A 20,282-nucleotide genomic window follows, 5' to 3' on the forward strand; every position below is an offset into this window, starting at 1 on the left:
CAGATCATAAATACCTCGGGCAGAGGCAGCTCTGAGGGCAAATGTCCAACACTTCTGCTCCAGAGCCTTCCACGTTGTTTTAAAATCTCAGCAATGACCCTCCAGTGTTTTATTTGGAGATTATTCCCTTTCATCCCAACACTTCCCTCTTGACTTCTGAATTAGTTTCAGATACAAACCTAATCTAAATGTTGGTATTCTCAGGCCTCACCGAGTTTATTTTATGGTGCTGTCTCTCCCCCTGCACATAAATATACACATCCATATGTTTTTATGCAAACACACACATGTATGGATTTAATTATGGTAAACAAAGGACAGCTGGATCCTCTGCAAACCAATCTAATGTGCCTGAGAAACACTTGGAACCTGAAAAAGCAAAGGCACTTACCTCTGACAAGAACGTGACTGATGTCATTTGTGTGAAACCACAAATATTTATTTTTAATGAAAAAATACTTAAAGTGTGCCACAGTGTCCATATATTCATTTGAATAGTAGTACAAAGATATGTATTTCTGAGAAAAAGTCTTAACACTGTAGAAAATAAATGTGGTTCTTAAATTATGTCAAAAGAAACCAGTAAAAAAGTAATGTTTTATACACTGGAATAAAATGGAACGATTCGAGAGAATAATAAATTATAATTACAGTATTTCAAATATTTGCTTCATGCTTTTTTTCTTCTCTTCAGCATTAGTTTCTAAATGTGTCACGTAGGATAGGCCCTCAGAAGCCAGCAGTCAGAATGGGCTTCCAATGTGGGGATAATTGGATGTGGAGCTGAGTAAAGTCCTGGAAAAATGACACCACCGCTTGTTATTCACGGCTACATAAAACATCAGAACATGGCAGGTTTAGGTTAGCACTGAACATGTATTTTTTTGTTAATGGAAATTAATTCAGGTTTGGTTTGCTGTTTTTTTGTTGGTTTTTTTTTTTTTTTTTAAATCCACTAAATTTTTTTTAGTAGTTTAATGAACTAAACAGCAATTATGGTCATTAACAAGGATGTCACCCAAGCACAACTGCTCACGGGATGCTACAACGCTGTCTTGGCTCTTTGTACAGTCCACGTTGACAGGAATTTGGAATCCCTTCAGGTCTAAGTCAGCACTGCAAAACATTGAAAACTATAAAGTGCTTTGAAATACAAATAACCTCTCCTCTTCAGAAATAGGAAAAACCCCCAAACATGCACTTAAACCTGAAACCTCCATGCCACAGGTCCTGCAGCTCTGCAGTAACACATCCGCTTTGTGCCACTGGTTTGTGAAGTTTCCTCTCCTGTCCCCAGTCCAAAATTCAAATAGTGTCTAAATTGGATTTGTCAGTCTCTTCTTGGTCTTGTTTGTACATGAAGGTGAGGAGGAAAAGGGCAATATCCAGAGATGACCAGTAAGCAGTGTGGGATGTGACTGCGGACCAGTATCTGCTCTCCACGAGACCTTCCCTGAGCTCAAAGTCGATCCTGTGCTCCAGTTCCACTGGAAAATGAACAAGAAAAGGAACAAGAGTGATGTTAGAGCTGCAAAAACACCAGCCTGCTTTCCCATCAGCTTCAGGTTCTGATTCCGTTGTTGCACAAACAACACATGCAACCTCTCTGTGTTTACGTTTCACAGGGCACTCAACTAAATCAAAATTTAATAATATATAAATACATTTTAATGCCCGTGTATTTGGCATAAACCTAAGAGTGGTGCTGAGTTCAGTTAAAAACCATGGAAACTAAACCTGCTCTTAGAGGTCTTTTCCAACCTGAATGATTCTGTGATTCGAAAACTTGGGAAAAGACAGCTTTTTATCAAGCAGCTGTTTTCCTTATAGTAACTCTATAAATGTATTTATTTACACTTGTTATGATAACTACAGAGAAATATCCAGCAAATGCTGAGGCCCCACTAGGAAACTTTCTGAAATAAATGGATTTCTTGCATTTTTAGTGTCTATACAAGGAGACTACACCCAATACTACAAGCTCTTCCTGCAAAGTCATCCCTCCACAGCTCTGCCCTTTTAATATCCTGATTATTCCAAGTATATTTCAGCAGTTACCCTTTTATTTCAATGGCTGCTCTGATTAATGCCACATTCAAAGTACTTACCACTGCATTTTAACTGGGCCAATGTTAACCTACTGCTAAGGCACTGCAGCGGTCAGAAAACCTCTACGAGGAGCAATAAAATAAAAAGGACAAAAAACCTAAAAGCCTGCTGAGCTACAAAAGCCAAAGTCCCAGAGTGAGTCAGAAATGCAGCCGTTTATCAAAGCCACTTGGAAGGAATTTTAATTCTTGGCTCGAGGAGCACAGAAAGGGAGCAGCGCACAAGCGCCGGCAGACGCGGCACAGATCTGTTTCCCCAGGAGCATCACCCCACTCTGCAGTAAGGAGAGGGAGCCAGAGCCTTGGAACAGCAGCAGACAAGCGCAGTCCTTTCCAAGAAGGAGAGTTTATCCCAAAAAACCCCAGTGGCTGGGCAGGAAGGCCGCCCCGGCCGGCTCCGAGAGGCCGTTACGGGAGCTTGGGCGGGAGCCAAACCCCACCACAGCCCTCAGCGAGCACAGCCTTTGGTGGGGATTGCATCATTCAGCTCCCAGCCCTGCTGGCCTCTGCTCCACCTTCTCCTTCTATGGAGCAGGGATGGGCTTCCAGCATGGAGGGATGTGGGATTCATGCAGGAAGCCCTCAATGTCCCAAACCCACCCTCCCCGAAAGGACTCCCTCGGCAGCTCTGTGATGTTTCCTGTACTGCTTCTCTACTTCCCTCATGTCTAACCTGAAGCTTCCTGCCCTCAAACACTGACTCAGAGAGGTTCTGTGTTGAAATTAGTGATGAACAGACAGTGATCCATCATGTGGATGCTGTCACAGGACACTTGTGACTCCTTCGATTGCAAAAACCCCCTTGTGTGCTGCAGCAGTGCCAAGGGGAGTTCAGAAATAAATCCAAAGATGAATTTCCTGAGAGGAAGTACCTATGCTTTTCAAAAAACTCAGCTGCTCAAACTGCACTTTCTGTTCTGAGCAGTTCAGATCAGGACAAGGGCAGCTTCTGTTTCCAGTCATACGTGTCCTAAAATCCAGATTGCTTCAGAATGGGAAAAGCATGGTGGAATGGGGAGTTTAGGTGGAAAAAAGGGTTTAGACTGTCAGAGGGCATGGTTAGATTAGCTACTAGGAAGAAAATCTTGGCTGTGATGCTGGGGAGGCCCTGGCACAGGGTGCCCAGAGAAGCTGTGGCTGCCCCTGGATCCCTGGAAGTGTCCAAGGCAAGGTTGGACGGGGCTTGGAGCAGCCTGGGATAGTGGAAGGTGTCCCTACCCATGGGATTTAAAGTCCCTTCCAATCCAACCCAGGAGCAGATTCACAGAATCCCAGAATGGCTTGGCTTGGAAGGGACTTTAAAAATCATCCCATTCCACCCCTGCCATGGGCAGGGACACTTTCCACTAGCCCAGGCTGCTCCAAGCCCTGCCCAAGCTGGCCTTGATAGCCAATATTCATCACTTTAGGGCAAACCCACAATAGCAAATCCTGTCATGTGCACTTATGGCATTTCCAGCCCCCCACCCCACACAGCTGCACCCCACTCTTGCTTCCCTGGATCCACAGGGTGGGCATCACTCACCTGTAGGTTCGAGGAATCCCGAGCTGCTGTGTGGTAAAGGTGGGGTCCCAACAGTCGTGGCCTTCTTCTCGTCCCCCTCAGGTCCATCTTTTCCTGTCTCCATGGTCTGGGGGGTGGCACTGGACCGGCCAAACCTGGAGAAGAGCATCCCACCGAGGCCCTTCCCGATGCTTGCAGCTCCTGCATCCAGCACAGAGGGGAAAACCCAACCCAAGATGCATCAATCAAACTGCAAATTAAAGTCACTGCAGCACCCGTTCATTAGAGCTGAGTGATGCAAAACACTCCTGGTGCTTTCCTAGGGTGGGAACATCTGACTGGAGTGTGCTGTGTTTATCCCCAGGCTCATCTCGTCTACAAGCAAAAGCTGCAATTTGGAAGCTGTATTTAGAGAAAAAAAATTGCATGAAATACATCTGCAGAGAGAAATCTGGTACTTTGAAGGATGTGTTGTGATTCCTCTTTCATAAAATGTCTAAGACTAAGACAAAAATGCTTTCTAACAACGTTGGTGCCTTCTGCACTTAAAAATCCCATTAGCACATTTAAGACATTTCTCTTATTAAGGGTCCATTGCCCTCACAGACCTTTAAAAATGTTACATCATCCTTTAAAAGGACTATTTTGGTTGCTCAGGAAGAGGGATCTAAAGTTAAGAGCAGCTATGTCATGTTTTATCCCGACTCTGCTGCCACCTCATGGACAAGATATTAAAGTTACTATGGAAACCCGCCAAAAAAGAGGCCACTCTGCTCTGAAATACCACATATTTCTACTTGAGGAAAAACTGCTTTTCTATACTTATTTGATTGGGAAGATTCCTGGCACTAGGCTTCTCCCAAATCCCACACAGAGAGCTAAAGAAAAGCCTTGAGTCAACAAAAACTGCAAGTGCATGCTCAAGCATAAGCTCCAGTGAAGGGAATTTAAGCTCACTTAAACCAGGGCTTATTTTGACTAAGAAAGCCAGAAAGGAACAGACTTTATATTAAACCAGCCTGAATTTCCTGTTGTAGAATCATGAGTTAAAGGTAACTGTAATGGGTTACATGGTGTGATTTTTCTCCTATCTGCCAATACTAGGAAATGGAATCAGAAAACAAGCTTTAATTTAATTTTTTTTCCATGAAGCAGAATGGAAACTATTAAATCACCGAGATGTTACTTCAATAAGGCAGACAAAAATAAGGCAGCAATAGCATGAACTACATCATCTCCCCCAAGCTTTGTCTCCAATGAACATAAACTGGTTTTTATTTCAGAGCAAATGTCAGCTGGGATTAAACCAAACCAGACACCTACAGAACTCACTGAAACCATCCTCTGCCAGAGGGGATTTTGGGGGTTGGAGCAGATGATCTCCAGAGGTCACTTCCAACCTCAGCCACTCTCTGATTCTGTGCAGCAGACGGGAAGAGAATCATGGGATGGTTTGGGTTGGAAGGGACCTTAAAGATCATCCAGTTCCATCCCCTGCCATGGGCAGGGACACCTTCTGCTATCCCAGGTTCTCTGACCTGGCCTTGGACACTTCCAGGGATCCAGGGGCAGCCACAGCTGTGCTGGAAAACCTCAGGGCCTCACCACTCTCACAGAGAAGAATTCCTTCCCAATCTCCCATCCATCCCTGCCCTCTGGCACTGGGAAGCCATTCCCTGTGTCCTGTCTGTCCATCCCTTGTCCAAAGAACCTCTCCAGCTCTCCTGGAGCCCCTTGAGGCACTGGAAGGAGCTCCAAGACCTCCCCAGAGCCCTCCCCTCCCCAGTTGAACACCCCCAGCTCCCATCCCATCTCCAAAGCCGAGTTTCCTTAGGGCTGTACCCCAACCCCGAGGGAGAAGCAAAGCTCCCAGAGGAGCTGCCATCCCAGCCCAGGGACAGAGGGGACATTACCCAAAATGCTGGCTTTGCCAATGTTGGTGATGGACTCCCCGTAGTGGCGCCGCACCATGACCGGGGACGTGGTGGGGCTGGGCGCCGCCGAGGCGCTCTCGGTGTCCGGGGCTGAGGTAGCTTCTTTGGTGGGGTTGAGGAAACTTGGCTTCATGTGCTCGTAAGGGAGGGGGTTGGCTGTGTTGTACCAGTGGATCTGCACAGGTGAGATGTTGCTGTAGTGTTTCAGGATTAAGGGTTCTAATCTGTAGGCCTGAAAGGGGAATTCGGAGCAAAGATCAATTCCTGGGCGTCCTGACTGGGAAAAAAAACCACTTTCCCTTCCCATCCAGAGCTCTCTCCAACTTCAAATCCAGAATCTCTGCAGTAAGCAAAGCCCAGAAGGTGACACAGTGGTGGTGTTATGGTCTGATTCACTTGTAGTTTCACAGCCTGGAAGATTTATCAGCTGCTTGTGAATCCACTTTTGCACTTGTCTCTGCAACACTTGTACTACACGTTGTTACCAACACACAGGTTACTAACAGATGGCTGTACTGAGAGAACCAACTTTCTGTAAAGTTAAGCTGATTCTAACACAACAGAGAGGGAGGAATTGGCTGGGTAACGTTTTGTTTGATGGCTCTTCGTTGATCCCTGTGTAAACCACGAATTATATTTATTTAAAGAACATTTTCCCATTGATTATTTATTTCTCTTTGTCTACTTAGATGTAGAAAAGCATCCTGCACTTCTTTATTTTAAAACTAAGTGAAGTTACTGTTCGCAGAGTGCAACCAATTGTCCCTGACAATCTGGGAAGACTCTGGAATAGCTGGAGTTGAACGTGACCTTGAGATGAGCATGTTTGGATTGACACCTGAATACATTAAAATTCAGCTCCTTTAAATAGGAAAGTATCCCCAAATTGCTGTTCTGCATGAAATTCCAAATGAGACTTGCAGCAAAGAAGTTACCACGGGGATGCAGATCAAAGGTTCAGTACCTGATTTGGTACCAGCCAACACTGGCTGCTGTGGAATGAGGAAAAGGCAGAGCTACACCAATAATCCTCTCCCAAATATAATCAACAAACTTTTACTTCTAGGATCCTTTGAAAAAAAAACCCAAAAACCAGTCTTTGATTTTCTGTAGTATCTGCCTGTGAAGTCTTTTTTAACAGCAAAAACTTCTTTAGAAAGATGATGATGTTTTAATGGAAGTCAGGAAGTTAAACACAAAATCCTTGTCTGAAGAAGGATTATTTCTTTGCAAAAAAAAAAAATCAGAATAATCTCAAATCTTATGCTTATTACTATAAAAAGAGAAGCAAAACATGTGTTATTTAAGCCAATTATTTGTAGGAAATGTAATTTTACAGTTCCAAACCCCAAGCCATTGTATAAAAACCATTAACACATAATCCTCTGCTGGAACATACTCGTGTTGACTCACACACTTTGAAGAACCCACATTATCCCAGAGCTTAAAAACAGGCAAGGTAAAAGCTTGAGACTGCAATTAGAGACTCACCACTGGATCTGTTGGATGGAAAATGTTTAATAATCGGTTACAAATGGTTCTGGGCAGGATGTGGTCCTGGCTGCCGCTGGTTCCGGGACGGATCCCACGCAAGGCCAGGAACACTGCCAGTGGGGATCCCATACAGAAGAAATTCTCAACCTGGGGAGAGATTTCATCCATGTTAATGAGGATGGAAATGATGCTTCCTAACACGGCTGGATTTGATTTCTCTCTCCACCTGATTTCTTGGTTTCAATGGAGGGATTCAAAGTCTCAGTCAGCCCAAACAGGGAAGAACACCATAAAACCCATAAATGAGGGTTAGATTGCCCTTGGCTGCATGTTGGGGTGCTACACAGTTGGAAAACCAAAAATCAAGCTGGGTATTTGAACTCAGAGAGGTCCACCAGCACTGGAAAGGCTGGAGCAAGGAGAGTTTGGGAGAGGCTATGGAAATACAATGAATCTGATTTCTCCTGGAGCTGCCCAAGCTTACCACGCCTCCTCATTCTTATCCTAAGCAAGTGCTCCATGATTTTCTTGCTACACCTGGTGTTAAGTGAACAGAATGGTGCTTGTCACCAGTGCCACCATGTCCCAGGAGCAGGCACAGCACACTGAGACACTCTGATGTCACCCAAAGCTGCTGGGACCTCGCTCTCAAGCCCTGCCTCCAACACCAACTGAGCAAATCTGAGCTGCCACACCTGAGAAGTCACCGAACCTGCTTTTAGGGTTAATTACAACCAACCCAAGGTCAGAATTTAACACTGAACCCCCACTACCAACCCTCAGGCATCGCCTCCTAAAACCACCAAATGGAAAGCTCCGTGGTAAAAGATATTTCCCTAAGCCAAAATTACCTTTTAACCTTTGTTTTCTTATTTGAAAAATTAATTTTACCATCATCAGATGCTCAGCCAGCAACAGAAATTGCTGAATTCCTGCTAAGTGCACATGAAGGATCCTTGGGATGCCATGTGCCTTCCCTGTATGTCAGCACATGGAATGAGGGCGCAGGAATAATGGTCCTTTTCATCTCTTGGATTCCAGTGCTGCACAAAACATTCCTCCTCCTCTTCTGCCTTGGCACTGGTACCACACCTCTTCCTTCCAAAAGAAGTCCCAACTTGATGGAAAAAGAAGAAAACTGGACCTTCAGCATGGTTATTCCATGTCACATGCAGCAAAGCACTGCTCTGTCACTAAAACGGTCCCTTGAGCCTGCTGCAAAGCTGCTTTCCTTTCCTAAACCCAAGCTTCACTCAGACTTTACCTTCTGGCAGTTTGGACAAAAAGCTTTCTCATCTTCAAACACAACAGAAAGAGACATTCCCAGTGCAATCCTTTAAATGGAGTAAGTAACCTCTAGCCCTGTGCATCTGATACTCCTGTGTCGAGCATCTGAAGGGCACAATTATGGCTTTTCTGCTTTAGGGAGGAATCAGACAGTGCCTGCCAGCTTGCACTTAGCAGAGGACATTCAAAAGAGGCTGGGAAAACCCCCAAAAGGTTTCAGTGGTTACACAGTGTGTGGCTTTTGTTCCACTGTTGTCCCATCATTTCTATTGATAAACAGTGTTGGAGTCCCCATCCCTGCAGGGATTTAAAAGCCATGTGGATGTGGCACTTGGGGACGTGGTTTAGTGGTCTCAGGTCTTTTCCAACCTTAATTCTATGATTCTAAACCCCAAATCCTTTAAATTGCAGGCATTAGACTGTCAGTGCTGTTGCAAGGGGGCTGAAGATCAGGCTGCTGTGTTAGAAAACCTAACAGGAACAGAAGACCAAAAATCTTTCTAGAGAATATTTGTTAATTTTGGTGTTTCTCCTGGAAGAAGGAGTGGGGCATTTTCCTGTAAATGTTCAGTAACGCAGGAGACATGTTTAGGAAATGACCTTTCAGTGCAGCACTTCTCTCCTGGTTGGGATTCATAAACAGAAGACTTAATGAATTTATTTGTATTTTAAGCAGAAGCTGAGCCAAGTACTCATCCATTCAACTTAGCACTGCAGTATTTTCATAATTAAGTAGAAAAAAAAAGCTGAATGAGTCAACAGAAGTGAGGCAGAGGAGTCCTTTTGTGCATCAGTACGTGCTGGGCACACAGGAACGTGAAGGACAGGTTGGACCTTCCTCCAGAAGAGTTTCTGTAACCTTGGGTGAGTGAGAAGTGCTGAGGAACCCTGGAGCCCTTTGGGACAGGACATTCCAAGTCCAGATTTAAGTGGATTTCCATGTCAGCACTAAGGAAAACTGAGGTATACCCTGCTCTCCTCCTCCCTACCGTGACTGAAAATCATCCTACAATAAAAAATTTCCTCTTTTCACACCTCAAGGGCATAAAGGGGTTGGTGCCTCACCATTCCCCATGTTCTTCAGCCCCTCATCCTTTAACTCGAGCTCCTCTTGCAAGGCTGGTGGGGAGAAGGCTGTGCTTCTAAAGCTTTCCATTTACAGCGGGTTGTTGGCTTTGCTTTTAACCCCCACAGCTCCTGTTGGGATTATTCCATCCTCCCATCTGAGGAGAACCAGAGGAAGAGAGACAAAGATCCCTCCCCCTCAAATTCCCACTCTCGTGGCTTGTCCGATATTTTATTAGAGTACAGCACACCCCATATCTTCATGTTTTGTGGGGTTTCTCCTCCCCATAAAGTCAATAATAATTTCATTTCCTCTAATATTAAGCACGAACCAAGCAAGCTGCTCTATTTCTTCTTGTATTTGTCCTGCCAAAAGCAACCTTTCTGTTTGCTCAACATCAATCTCAACTCTCCTTCATGTGGCACCAGTGATTCTGTCTCATCCTGGGAACCCTGATTTTTTTTTTCGTCCATAGAAGAGCAGACATGAAGAGCCAAGGGATGGTGGTTGGCACACACAAGGTCGCTCCTTTCAACAAACCAGTCAAGAATGGTGTGCTGGACTGGTTTGCTGATGATTCACCCTGCTGGAATCCTCCCTTGCCATCATTTCCAAGGAAAGCTTCTCTCTCTGGAGCTCTGTCTCAAACAATGGGAGTCACCAATGTGAAGCTTCACAGAAACAAAACATCTCCCTCTGTCAGTAAGGTCAAGAAAAAGGATGTACTGCAGTGGAAATGCTACCTGAAGATTACAGATCTATCTCATCTATTTAGGTAGATAAAGTGCTCTTTATCTAAAGTTTCTTCCCCCTTTCTTTTCTCCTCTCCATCGAAAAAGCAACTGTCCAAAAACCCTTCAGTTTAAACATAACTGAGTGAAGAATAATCTTTCCCAGAGCTGGGGGAGGACCAGCCTGACTCCAGCTTCCTTGATGGGAGAGATAATAGCCTGACACATGCTTTCAAGCAGTGATGAAAAGGAGAAGGCTGTGACAACATGAACTACGGTTGGTTTCCTCTTTTTTTACGGCTCAACATTGACCTTGGCTTCCAGGAGCCCTTCTGAACTCAGAAGGAAAGAAAAATGGCAAGTTAAGAAACAATAATCCGTTTTATTCTCATCTATCATGTCACATTTTTATGGTTTAATACTTCAGGATGGAGTTGAGCAACTCAGAAGTGTTGCACATCCCACCCAGGAGCTGGAAAATGCCTTTTCCCAAAGATAAGGAATTCTAGCAATTTGTACAGCTGATTAGCAAGCAATCTGCTTCATGAGATTGAAAGTGTGCTAACTGTCAGAGCAGAATAATTTGGAAGGAAAATCCACTCCTGGAGGAAATTCAATCAGATTTGCTCAGAGATGTGACATGTCAGAAGGAGTCCCCAAGGAAGATGGATTATCCAGTGGAGTAGAAGTGAAACTGTTTCAAATATGTGATTGATGTAATTTGCCAAATGGGTTTTACCTTCCCACAGAATTGTGTGTGTGTATGATATAATAACTAGGCTTATGTATTAAATATATTTATAATCTATAGATTTACATATATGTTTACATATAATTTCATATAGAACAGAAACACAGAATGGTTTGGGTTGGAAGGGACCTTAAAACTCAGCTCATTCCAACCCCTTGCCATGGGCAGGGACACCTCCCACTAGACCAGGTTGCTCAGAATTTATTACAAATACAGAATTGCAGTAAACAACAAGAACCTCCAAATACTATTTACATACTATATGTACACAACACTTCATCCAACATCCAAATTATTCTACCAAAATCATGTCTAGGGACAAGGGAAAAAACAAAAGTAAGCAGAATGACTCATACTGCAGGTGTATTTTTACAGCAAGCAGAAAAACTCAGTAGAAACCTCTTAAACATACATACCTTAAATTTTAAGACAGGTGGCTTTGATATGGTGGATGCCTTTAACTCATGTAACCTCTCTTCTATCTCTCTCAACCTGGAAAATAGAGATCTTTCTGAGATCCAATAAAAAATGCAGCTTTAACCTCTCTGATCCAAACAGGCATTCCTGTGGGGTCCAACAGTTTTGTCTGCTGGGAAGAGAGAGTGATGGTGTCAGTATTTCCTGGAGCAGCTCAACTGATGAAGCATCAATGTCTGTCAAATCCCGTTTCTCTGGCCACAGAGGGAATCAATCAAGACATGACAATTCCCCTGTTCACCGCCCCAAGCACATGCCCACCCTCCTTCCTCAGGAGTCGCTGACTCACCTCCAGTTTCCTTGGTGATTTTGCAGCCAAATCACCTGCTTTATTTTGTTTTAAAACCCCCAAACAACAACAAAGCCCCAGGAAATGGTCTGGGCATTATGGAGTTCTGTATGGAGGTGGAATATCTGGAGGATGGTGTCCCACCCTTTCAGCTACCATGAAAAAAGGTTGTTCACCTGCTTTTCTGGTTGGCCTGAATTTAAAAAGCAGCTACAATACAAAGCACACGTATGGATGGGTAAAACTGTTCCCCAGCCCCAGCAGAATTCCAGGGGTTACAGGATGTCAGCAGTCGATTTTCCATCATTTCACACTGAATTGCTCACAAAGGGGAGAGCCACTCTTTCTGTGCAGAAGTGCCAGTGTCAAATTATACTTGGGATTTCTGTAAAGCACTTCAGAGGATGCCTAAGGAGCTGGAACACGAGTGTGAAAATGGCCATTTCTCCCTTATCACATGTTTGTGATATGCCTCAAAGGTCATCTTATCACTGCAACACTTCATTCGGTTTCTAAACTTCCCTTTTCTCAGAGATCTTCACTTTGTCCAGCCCTGCAGCTGACAGAGACATCCTGCACCCATCCCTCGTGAGACACATCCTGATTCCCACCACAGCAGAGCTGCTGCTAAATGAATGCTTCCCAAGTACCACCAATACTCAAGACTGGTTTCAGGAAGGAACCAAAAACTGCGATTCATGATTTGTCATGTCCCACTTGAACGACTGAAGTTGCTATTTTTAGATTCTCTGTCTATTGGGTGTCTCACAGCACAATATCCCCAACCCTGGAAGTGTCCAAGGCCAGGCTGGATGAGGCTTGGGAGCAACCTGGGATAGTGGAAGGTGTCCCTGCCCATGGCAGGGGGTTAGAACTGGATGATCTTGAAGGTCCCTTCCAACCCAAACCATTCCGTGAGTCTGTGTGGATTCAGAGCTCCCTGTGCCTGCCCAGTGCTGTGTTTAGCATTTATCACCCAGCCCCAGCAGAAGAACATCAGCCACCAAAGATAACAGCCCTGGTGGGTTCTGGAAACACCCAGAGGGCGTTATCCAGGGATGTGGTTATCTCCTTTAATCCCTGGCAGTGGGGCCATTACCGTTGTTTGGTTATGTAAAGTTCCTCGAGCAAACGCTGCTCCTCGTAGCTCATCCAACGCTCTTCCAGCTCCTCCTCCTCCTTCTGCAGCAACTGCTCATAGAGCCTGACTGGATTCCAGCCAGTCATGATGTCGTAGGTGATGACACAGCCCAGTGAGTGGGACACGATGGAGACCTTCCCTCCCTTCTCCTCAAACTCTGGATTCCGGGAGCAGAACAGGGAGTACAGGCGGTTCAGCTCCTGTTGCAGCCCCTTCACCAGCTGGGTCAAGAGGGTGAGGAGAGAGAGTTTAGTATCAACATCTTGTTGCCCCAGCTGATGTTCAGGAATGTCCCCGTCCCACACTGACCCCTTCCTGTTCACTCAGGCTGGGAAGATGAGCATAATCCCATGGCCAGCAGCAACTGCTTGGCTGATGGTCACTGACTCCAGAGGTTCATCCCTCCCCTCCAGAGCCACCAGCAGCCACCACAAAGGACACGTGGTGACTCTAAAACAGCTGCACTGCACGGCCCAAGCCATCAAATTGAAATAAACACTTCAATAAATGGCAGCTGTGCTTGAAATACTGAACAGCACCCTCTGAAGTGAGCGTTACCTGGTGTTCACTGGCACAACAGTGACTACTGGCACAGTGGTATTTCCCTTCTCACTGGATTCTCTCCCATTTTCTCCACAGCACTGAACATTTCTCTTGTGTCAAGAGGCTCAGCTCCTTTGTTAATTTAAGGAGGATGGAAGGAGCCTGAGCCACACATGACCTGGAATCAACTCACATCTCTGCCATAACCTTGGCATCACCCTACTAAACAAGTCATGCCCTCTTCTCCTTTATCACTGTGAGCAATAGGGGATTGGGAAGAGAAATCCACTAAAATGGATGTGCTCAGACATGGCAGTGAGACCCTGGATGGGTTCTGGGAAAATATCCTCCAACTGCTTTTGGGTCTCAGCAAAGCAGGCTTGAACTCATCAAGCCTTTCATTCTCCTCCCCACTGCCTGGCTAAAAGGAGATGCAGCTTTCAGTCCTCCTTCCCTTCCTACACCTGCACCTGCTGGAAATTATTCCCAAGGAATCAGAATGAAAAGATGCTGCTAAAAAGTAAAAAGCCTCATCTCAGGTAAGAGGATGATACTGGAGGAGAAAAGGCACAAATGAGACACACAGAGCCAGAATGCGAACATTTGATATAAACAGTGCTTAAAACCCAGTTTTCTGGTTATAGGCTTCCAGGAGGGAAAAGCAGGAGTGCAATGCAGTTCTTGAACATCACAGACTATTCCTATAGTACTACAGCAATGAATAAATATCAGTCCTATGTTCACTGAGTCTCTCTGCTCCAAATCCTACACTATAGGATAAAAAGATACAGCTTCCCAGAAAGTATTTTAGAGAGAAACACTGAAAACCATGAGATTTGGGAACTGGCCAATGCAAAAAAAAAATCAAAAAAAGGCAGCTTTGCCTGTGAGACTCAGCATGGAAACTGAGCAATGCTTCCAGGCTGTGGCAGGGAGGAGGACAAACAAGAGAGTGCAAATCATTCCCTTGTTAGCAATGGGAAATTAAAGCTGTGGAACATATAATTTCAGCATGATTTTTCAAGAGCCTGAGTCATTAGTGAATATAAATATGAATGGCACCCGAAGTGCCAGTGTTTGATACACATTTTACTGAGGGAGAATCCACACAACAAACCCGCTGCCTGAAGCACTGTGAAATGATTAACAGAGCCTTGCAGCAGCTTGGAGAAAGGAGCATCAGAACACCTATTTTCAACTGGTTTTGACTGTGATGCTGCCTCTTCTTCCATTTGGGTCTACACAGACTGTGGGCACAAACTTTCACACATGAACAAACAGGCAGAGGTTTCAGCAAGAGCTGGAGCTGAAAATATCAATCAGGATGAGCTGCGGCTGGCTGGGATTTTCTCCATTTAAAAAGGTTTTGATTAAAACCTCCAACAAAATAGCAAGAATCAGTTGAAAGCAAAGTGTTTGGGGATTCCTGCCAGAAATGGGTAAAAAATCTTCTGGCATCATGGCTTTTCCATTATAAACATCAGATCTTGCAATCTGAGGGCATAAAACAGAACACCCTTGGAAAATCCTGGTTGGACTCTTGAGTCCAGCCCTGTTTTTAACTGTCCTTCTCCTTAAAAACTTGCTGCTATTGAGAAGTTAGGCACAAACATGGACATAACTAAGAAATGGATTTCCAAATAGGTGCACATTTGCAATTTTGCAGACCAGAGTCCAAGCACTGAATTCAACCAAATCACCTGATGGAGATCATTCCTTAAACTCCAAATCCCTCAGGTAATTGTGGAGTAGAAGGTCTGCTGTGGGAAAGGCTCCAGATTTCCAGGCACTGTGAATGGTCTGGTTTGCTGCTCTGCCAAAACCAGGAGCCCTCCACCTGCAGTGAGCTCTTAGGGATGTTGGTGTCCTGCCAACAGTCCTGTGCCAGTCCTAAGATTAGAAACTGAACCTTTTTGGTGCAGAATAAGGAAAAAAATAGGAAAAAAAAAAAAAAGGAAGAGAAAAGGAAAAGCATATTCATTTAAAGTCCCAGCTAAAATTCTGTTTGGTTAAGCAGCATATGAAGTTGAGATTATATTTATTGGGGGTTGGAACTAGATGATGTTGAAGGTCCCTTCCAATCCAAGCCATTCTATGATTTAATCCTGATCTGCTTTCTGAAGTCTTAAAAAGCATAAAATATTCCAACTTGTGCAAGAAAAGTTTGGTTTGAACAGGGTTTTAGTGCAGTAAATGTAACATGAACTGCATTCAAATCTTTTGTAGTTACAGCTTGATATATCCTAAGAATCCATACAAAAATAGCTTCTAAAAACACTGACTTTACATTGCCTAAAATCAGTGATTTTTTCGTTGGATTTACACATGAAAAATAAAACTGCCTATCAAATTTTCTCTCCTAAATGGCAGCACTATAATAAATTTTTAAGAGCTGATTTTTTAATGCACAGCTTGTCTTTCTACTCCCTCTAAAGGGTCTTAATTAAAGGCTCATTATTAAATTTAAAAAAAAAAAACCCAAACAACAAAACAACAACTCCTTCCTCAGCCTCCCAGACCCCACAACATCCAAGTGGCTGCTCCGTGTCTGCACCTCATGGCTGGGTTAGAGGGATGGGGTGCCTCATCCTGAGCTTGCTGACAGCGACTCCTGCTCTCCACTGCACCTCCATCCAAGGAACTCCTGGTTAAGTCAGCCCTTTTCCCACTGCTTTCCCTGGTACTCCTGCCAGCCCCAAACCTCAGCATTTGCTGGTCCGTGGGGTCTATTATGTGCTTAGGAAGCACCTGCTGGTTCTGCCTCAAAACAGGAGAGCAGGAATCATCCAAAAAACCCCAGGAATGGTGGGACTGGAGGAATGCAGCATGACCAGATCCCTCTCTCTCTTTCTAGCTCCTTTCTTCCATCCTCCCTCCCAGTTCCCAGCTCATTCTGGGGACAGTGGGAGCTGTCTCTCCACCCAAGGGGTTCATAGGGCTTTCCCTCCCAAAAGCCTAGAGATTCCTTAAGTTTCTGCCCAACCCATTTTACCACCTCCTAAGGCTTCTCCCACAGACAAAACAAGTTCAAATACATCACAAAAGAATAAATGAGGCAGCAGTCAATTGAGTTTTTTTCCCTCTGCAGCTGCTCTGGCTGCTCTGTTCCATCACCTCCAGCTCTCCCAGAGGGAGCAGGGGAATGCAGCACGTTCACCTGTCTCTTACTGAGCAGATCAAACACTGTAACAAAGGCAACAATTCCTATTTCTTCCAGAAAAGCTGTATCAAATCCCATCCTCCCAGCTGGCCCTCCTACCTCAGCACTCATTCAGCAGCAGCCTGAGGACACTGAGATATTTCCAAGAAAAGGCCTGGAGTGACAGGACAAGGGGAAATGGCTTCCCACTGATAGAGGGCAACATAGATGGGATATTGGGAAGGAATTCTCAGCTGTGAGGGTGGGGAGGCCCTGGCACAGGGTGCCCAGAGAAGCTGGGGCTGCCCCTGGATCCCTGGAAGGGGATTGGAGCGGGTTGGACGGGGCTTGCAGCAGCCTGGGACAGTGGAAGGTGTCTCTGCCCATGGCAGGGGGTGGAATGAGATGGGATTTAAGATCCCTTCCAACCCAAACCATTCTTATGATTATTATCTCCCTTTATCAGCTGAAGTTTTGCCAATAAATCCTCCTTGCAGGAAACTCAAGCCTGCAGGATCAAGTTGCTCAGAAGGCAGCAGCTCATACTCAGACTAACTGAGGTTAAATGCTCTCTGCCCTTCAGAAACCAAATTAAAGGCAGAGCAAGGAATGGTCTTTCCACACACTCACGGAGAGCTGGCACGAGGGCCACGCAATTCCAGGGGAAGCCAAAACCCAGAGCGCTGACCAAGGAGCAGGAGGCTGGACTTGATGAGGCCAAAAGTGCCCTCTGCTTTCCCAGTTATGTGCCTGCCTAGCACATGGCTTCCACGAAATCAAAAAATATCAGCTTATCCCAACCATTCAGGAATCCTGGTGGCACAGGGCTGTGCTTTGTAAGGATAAGGCGGGGAGTCTGAGTCAGGTGACACATCCCTGTCACCTCAGGCTGAACAACACTGATAAAAAGGGCAGCAGAATCATGTCTTTTATCACCTCCTGAACTGCTGGATCATGATGGGAACAAGAACTCGTGGAAGGCGTGAGACACCCAGAGCTGCTACCCTTTTGTGCAGAGCATTACCAGCATCCTGTGCCGAGCTGGAAAAAACCAAACTTCTAAATTCCAGCAGCAGCATCCCAAACAGTTGTTCAACCTCTAAATTCCAGCAGCAGCATCCCAAACAGTTGTTCAGCCTCCTCTGAGGAAATGCAGCCTTGAGCATACGAGCATAAATAAGCATGGATAGCATGTTCCTGGCAAAGCAGAAGGAAATTGGGCTCTGTGTGTGGTGAGCAAACATCTCCTGGACCCACACCAAGGAGATCCAGAACTCCATCCCCTGATCCATTTTGTGGGCACATGGCTGGCGTTGAAGGGGCTTTTCAGTGCACACCAAAATTACCAGAGTAGAAAATGACATTTTCCTCTCAAAATCCAGGAAATGAGTTTTTTCAAGATAACAAGGAGTACAAAACCCCTGCTGGCACCTGAGCACAGCAGTAACACAGAGCTTGAGTGCTGCTCCTTTCTCTCTGCCGTCTCCCCAGGATCCTCACCCACTGGACAATCTTCCCACACCCCCAGTTTTTTAAGAAGTATGAAAAATAAAACAAAATACCTGTGGAATGGGAGTGCAGGAAACCTGACCTCTGCACCCTCTCCAGCCTGAACAGCAGGACTGTTTCTGCAGGCTTTGTGGGAAAGGAATGTGAAGGAGAGCTGAGGAACGGTGAGCTCTGCAAGCAGCTCTTTCCAAATGTCAAGAGAACTTCAGGAGAAAGTGCAAACTCGTTTGAAATTCAGCCAGCAGGCAACAGGGAGTGGGAGCCAGCTGGAGGGGGAAGAGGGTCCTCGAAAGCCAAGGGAAGAGCTGCAGCTCAAGGGTGGATTGTGAAGGACTGGGAAAGCGAAGATGAGGAGTTTTTGCTCCACGTGGCCCAGGAGAACGTGCTAGCAGAGCTGGTGAGGCTGCTGACCCTCCAGGAGACAACAGTTGTCACATTCCCTGATGGAATCACTGAGGGATGCCAGAGGAGTGTCACAACAACAGATGAGAGGCCAGAATGAGCCGTGGCTGTGGGAACAGACGGGAAGGGCTCCGTGTCTTAGGGATGATACAGAAAAAGGATCTGTGGATCTGAGTCTCTCTCTTAAGACCCCTCTTGCTGTCGAAAAGCTGACTCTAACCCATTTCCAACAGGTCACTGTGCTCAAGATGAAGTTTAGGTTCAGGCAGAGCCAGTAACCAATCACTTTATAAAGCTGAGAATAAATACAAGGGCAATCAAATTAATTAAACCACCCATGGAAGTGCTGCCAAGCAGCTCCTTCACTATTAAGTTCAACAGGATATGCAAAACCAATGCTGAAATAGTCTCAGTTTAAAATTTTCGGCTTCACATCTTGTTTTCAAACACACCCGAACCAGTTGCCTTTTATTGCTGAAAGGAGTGCACAGGAGAATGGTATTTCCATTGCAAAACTTCATATCCAAGAGGGATGAAAGCTCTGGTAAAAGTTAATACCTCTCCAAAATTTCAAGAGGTTAGTCATCCATTTTCCTTTTAAATATGTGTATAAGGGCAAACCATGAAGCCATTCCAAGGTCAGGACTCAGAGCAACCTGTTCTAGTGGAAGATGTCCCTGCCCATGGCAGGGGTTGGAATGAGATGATCCTTAAAGTCCCCAACCTAAACTATTCCATGAATCCAAGGTGGACAGTGAAGTTTCTCCACTTTTATAGTGCAATATTTGCACTAAATCCTTAGACATCTTGGGATGATGGATGTAAATAATATTTATCCTGCACTAGAGGCATTTTCTGCCAAGACATATCCCAATAATTTACAGAGTTACAATTAGCCTGCAAGTGAGTACAGTGAAGAGCAGTAAAAAAAAGGCACTTAACAGTTTAATGAAGGTGACAACTCTGAATTTACTATGCAACAATTGGTCTTTTAAATCTCTGTTGCAGCCATTTATTATTAAAGAAATACGAAGCTACAGTGACACAGATGTGAAACAAAGTCACCCACTGAGGACACTAAAACCCAAGATTACCTTACCACAGATGGACCAGCAAGGTCAGAGGTAGAATGTGAAATAACTGTTCATTTAGACATAGGCCTGTGTGCATCAAAATACCCATTTATTGCTTTTTCTCACACCTGGGTAATGTTTAAAGAGGGATTTGGTACAGAGGAGGATACAGCACAATTCTCTCCCACAAAAACAGCCCAGCTGAATCTGTTGGCTGCAGTCTGAGCCCAGACTGGGATGTCCACAGGGCTGGGCTGAATTATTAATGCCTGTCTGGTATCACATCGCATGCCACAAGTCAGAGGCACCTTTTGGATATTCTCCTGCCACACTGGAGAAGAAACAATAACTGAAATCAGAGAGGGGGTCACTCACCACGCTCTGGGAAGGCTCAGATGAGCAACCCAGTGCCCCTGAGACAGCTCTGTGCTCTCCTGGGACACTGACAGGACAGGGCTCCTTCCCCTGGAAGGAGACAGTGGCTGCCACTTGCAAACCCCTTAAATGAGCTGCTTAAAGAGTGGTCAGGAGCTTTAAAGAAGAAGTTATGATACTTCCACGTGGGGAAAAATCCTTGAAAGGGGAAAGAAAATTCCCATCCAAGCATTGTGCCCTGGGTGCTCAAAACCCAAAATGCCAAGGGGGTCCTGGGCTGCATCCTTGGCACTGTGGGGAGCAGGGAGAGAAGGAGGATTCTCTCCCTGCCCTGGTCACAGGAGAGCCCACCTGGAATGCTCTGTCCAGCCCTGGGGCTCCCAACAGCAGAAGAAGCTGCTGGAGAGAGTCCAGAGGTGCCAAGGAGCTGCTCCAAGGGCTGGAGCCCCTCTGCTCTGG

General features: G+C 45.3%; 1 protein-coding gene across 2 annotated transcripts in view; it reads right to left on the bottom strand.

Moving 5' to 3' along the window:
• Positions 1-414: 414 nt before the first annotated feature.
• DDHD1 (DDHD domain containing 1) overlaps positions 415-20,282 on the bottom strand; it is a 60,727-nt gene continuing 40,859 nt past the window's right edge. For both annotated transcript variants that reach the window (XM_048306983.1, XM_048306984.1), the window contains 6 exons: positions 12,741-13,003; positions 11,292-11,367; positions 7,038-7,187; positions 5,526-5,778; positions 3,634-3,813; positions 415-1,487 (listed from right to left, as the gene is read on the bottom strand). In XM_048306983.1, the coding sequence (XP_048162940.1) occupies positions 1,306-1,487; positions 3,634-3,813; positions 5,526-5,778; positions 7,038-7,187; positions 11,292-11,367; positions 12,741-13,003 (1,104 nt within the window). In that variant the 3' untranslated portion in view covers positions 415-1,305. The remainder of the gene's footprint in view (positions 1,488-3,633; positions 3,814-5,525; positions 5,779-7,037; positions 7,188-11,291; positions 11,368-12,740; positions 13,004-20,282) is intronic.

Source organism: Corvus hawaiiensis, chromosome 6 (assembly GCF_020740725.1).
Source record: "Corvus hawaiiensis isolate bCorHaw1 chromosome 6, bCorHaw1.pri.cur, whole genome shotgun sequence".
NCBI lineage: Eukaryota > Metazoa > Chordata > Aves > Passeriformes > Corvidae > Corvus > Corvus hawaiiensis.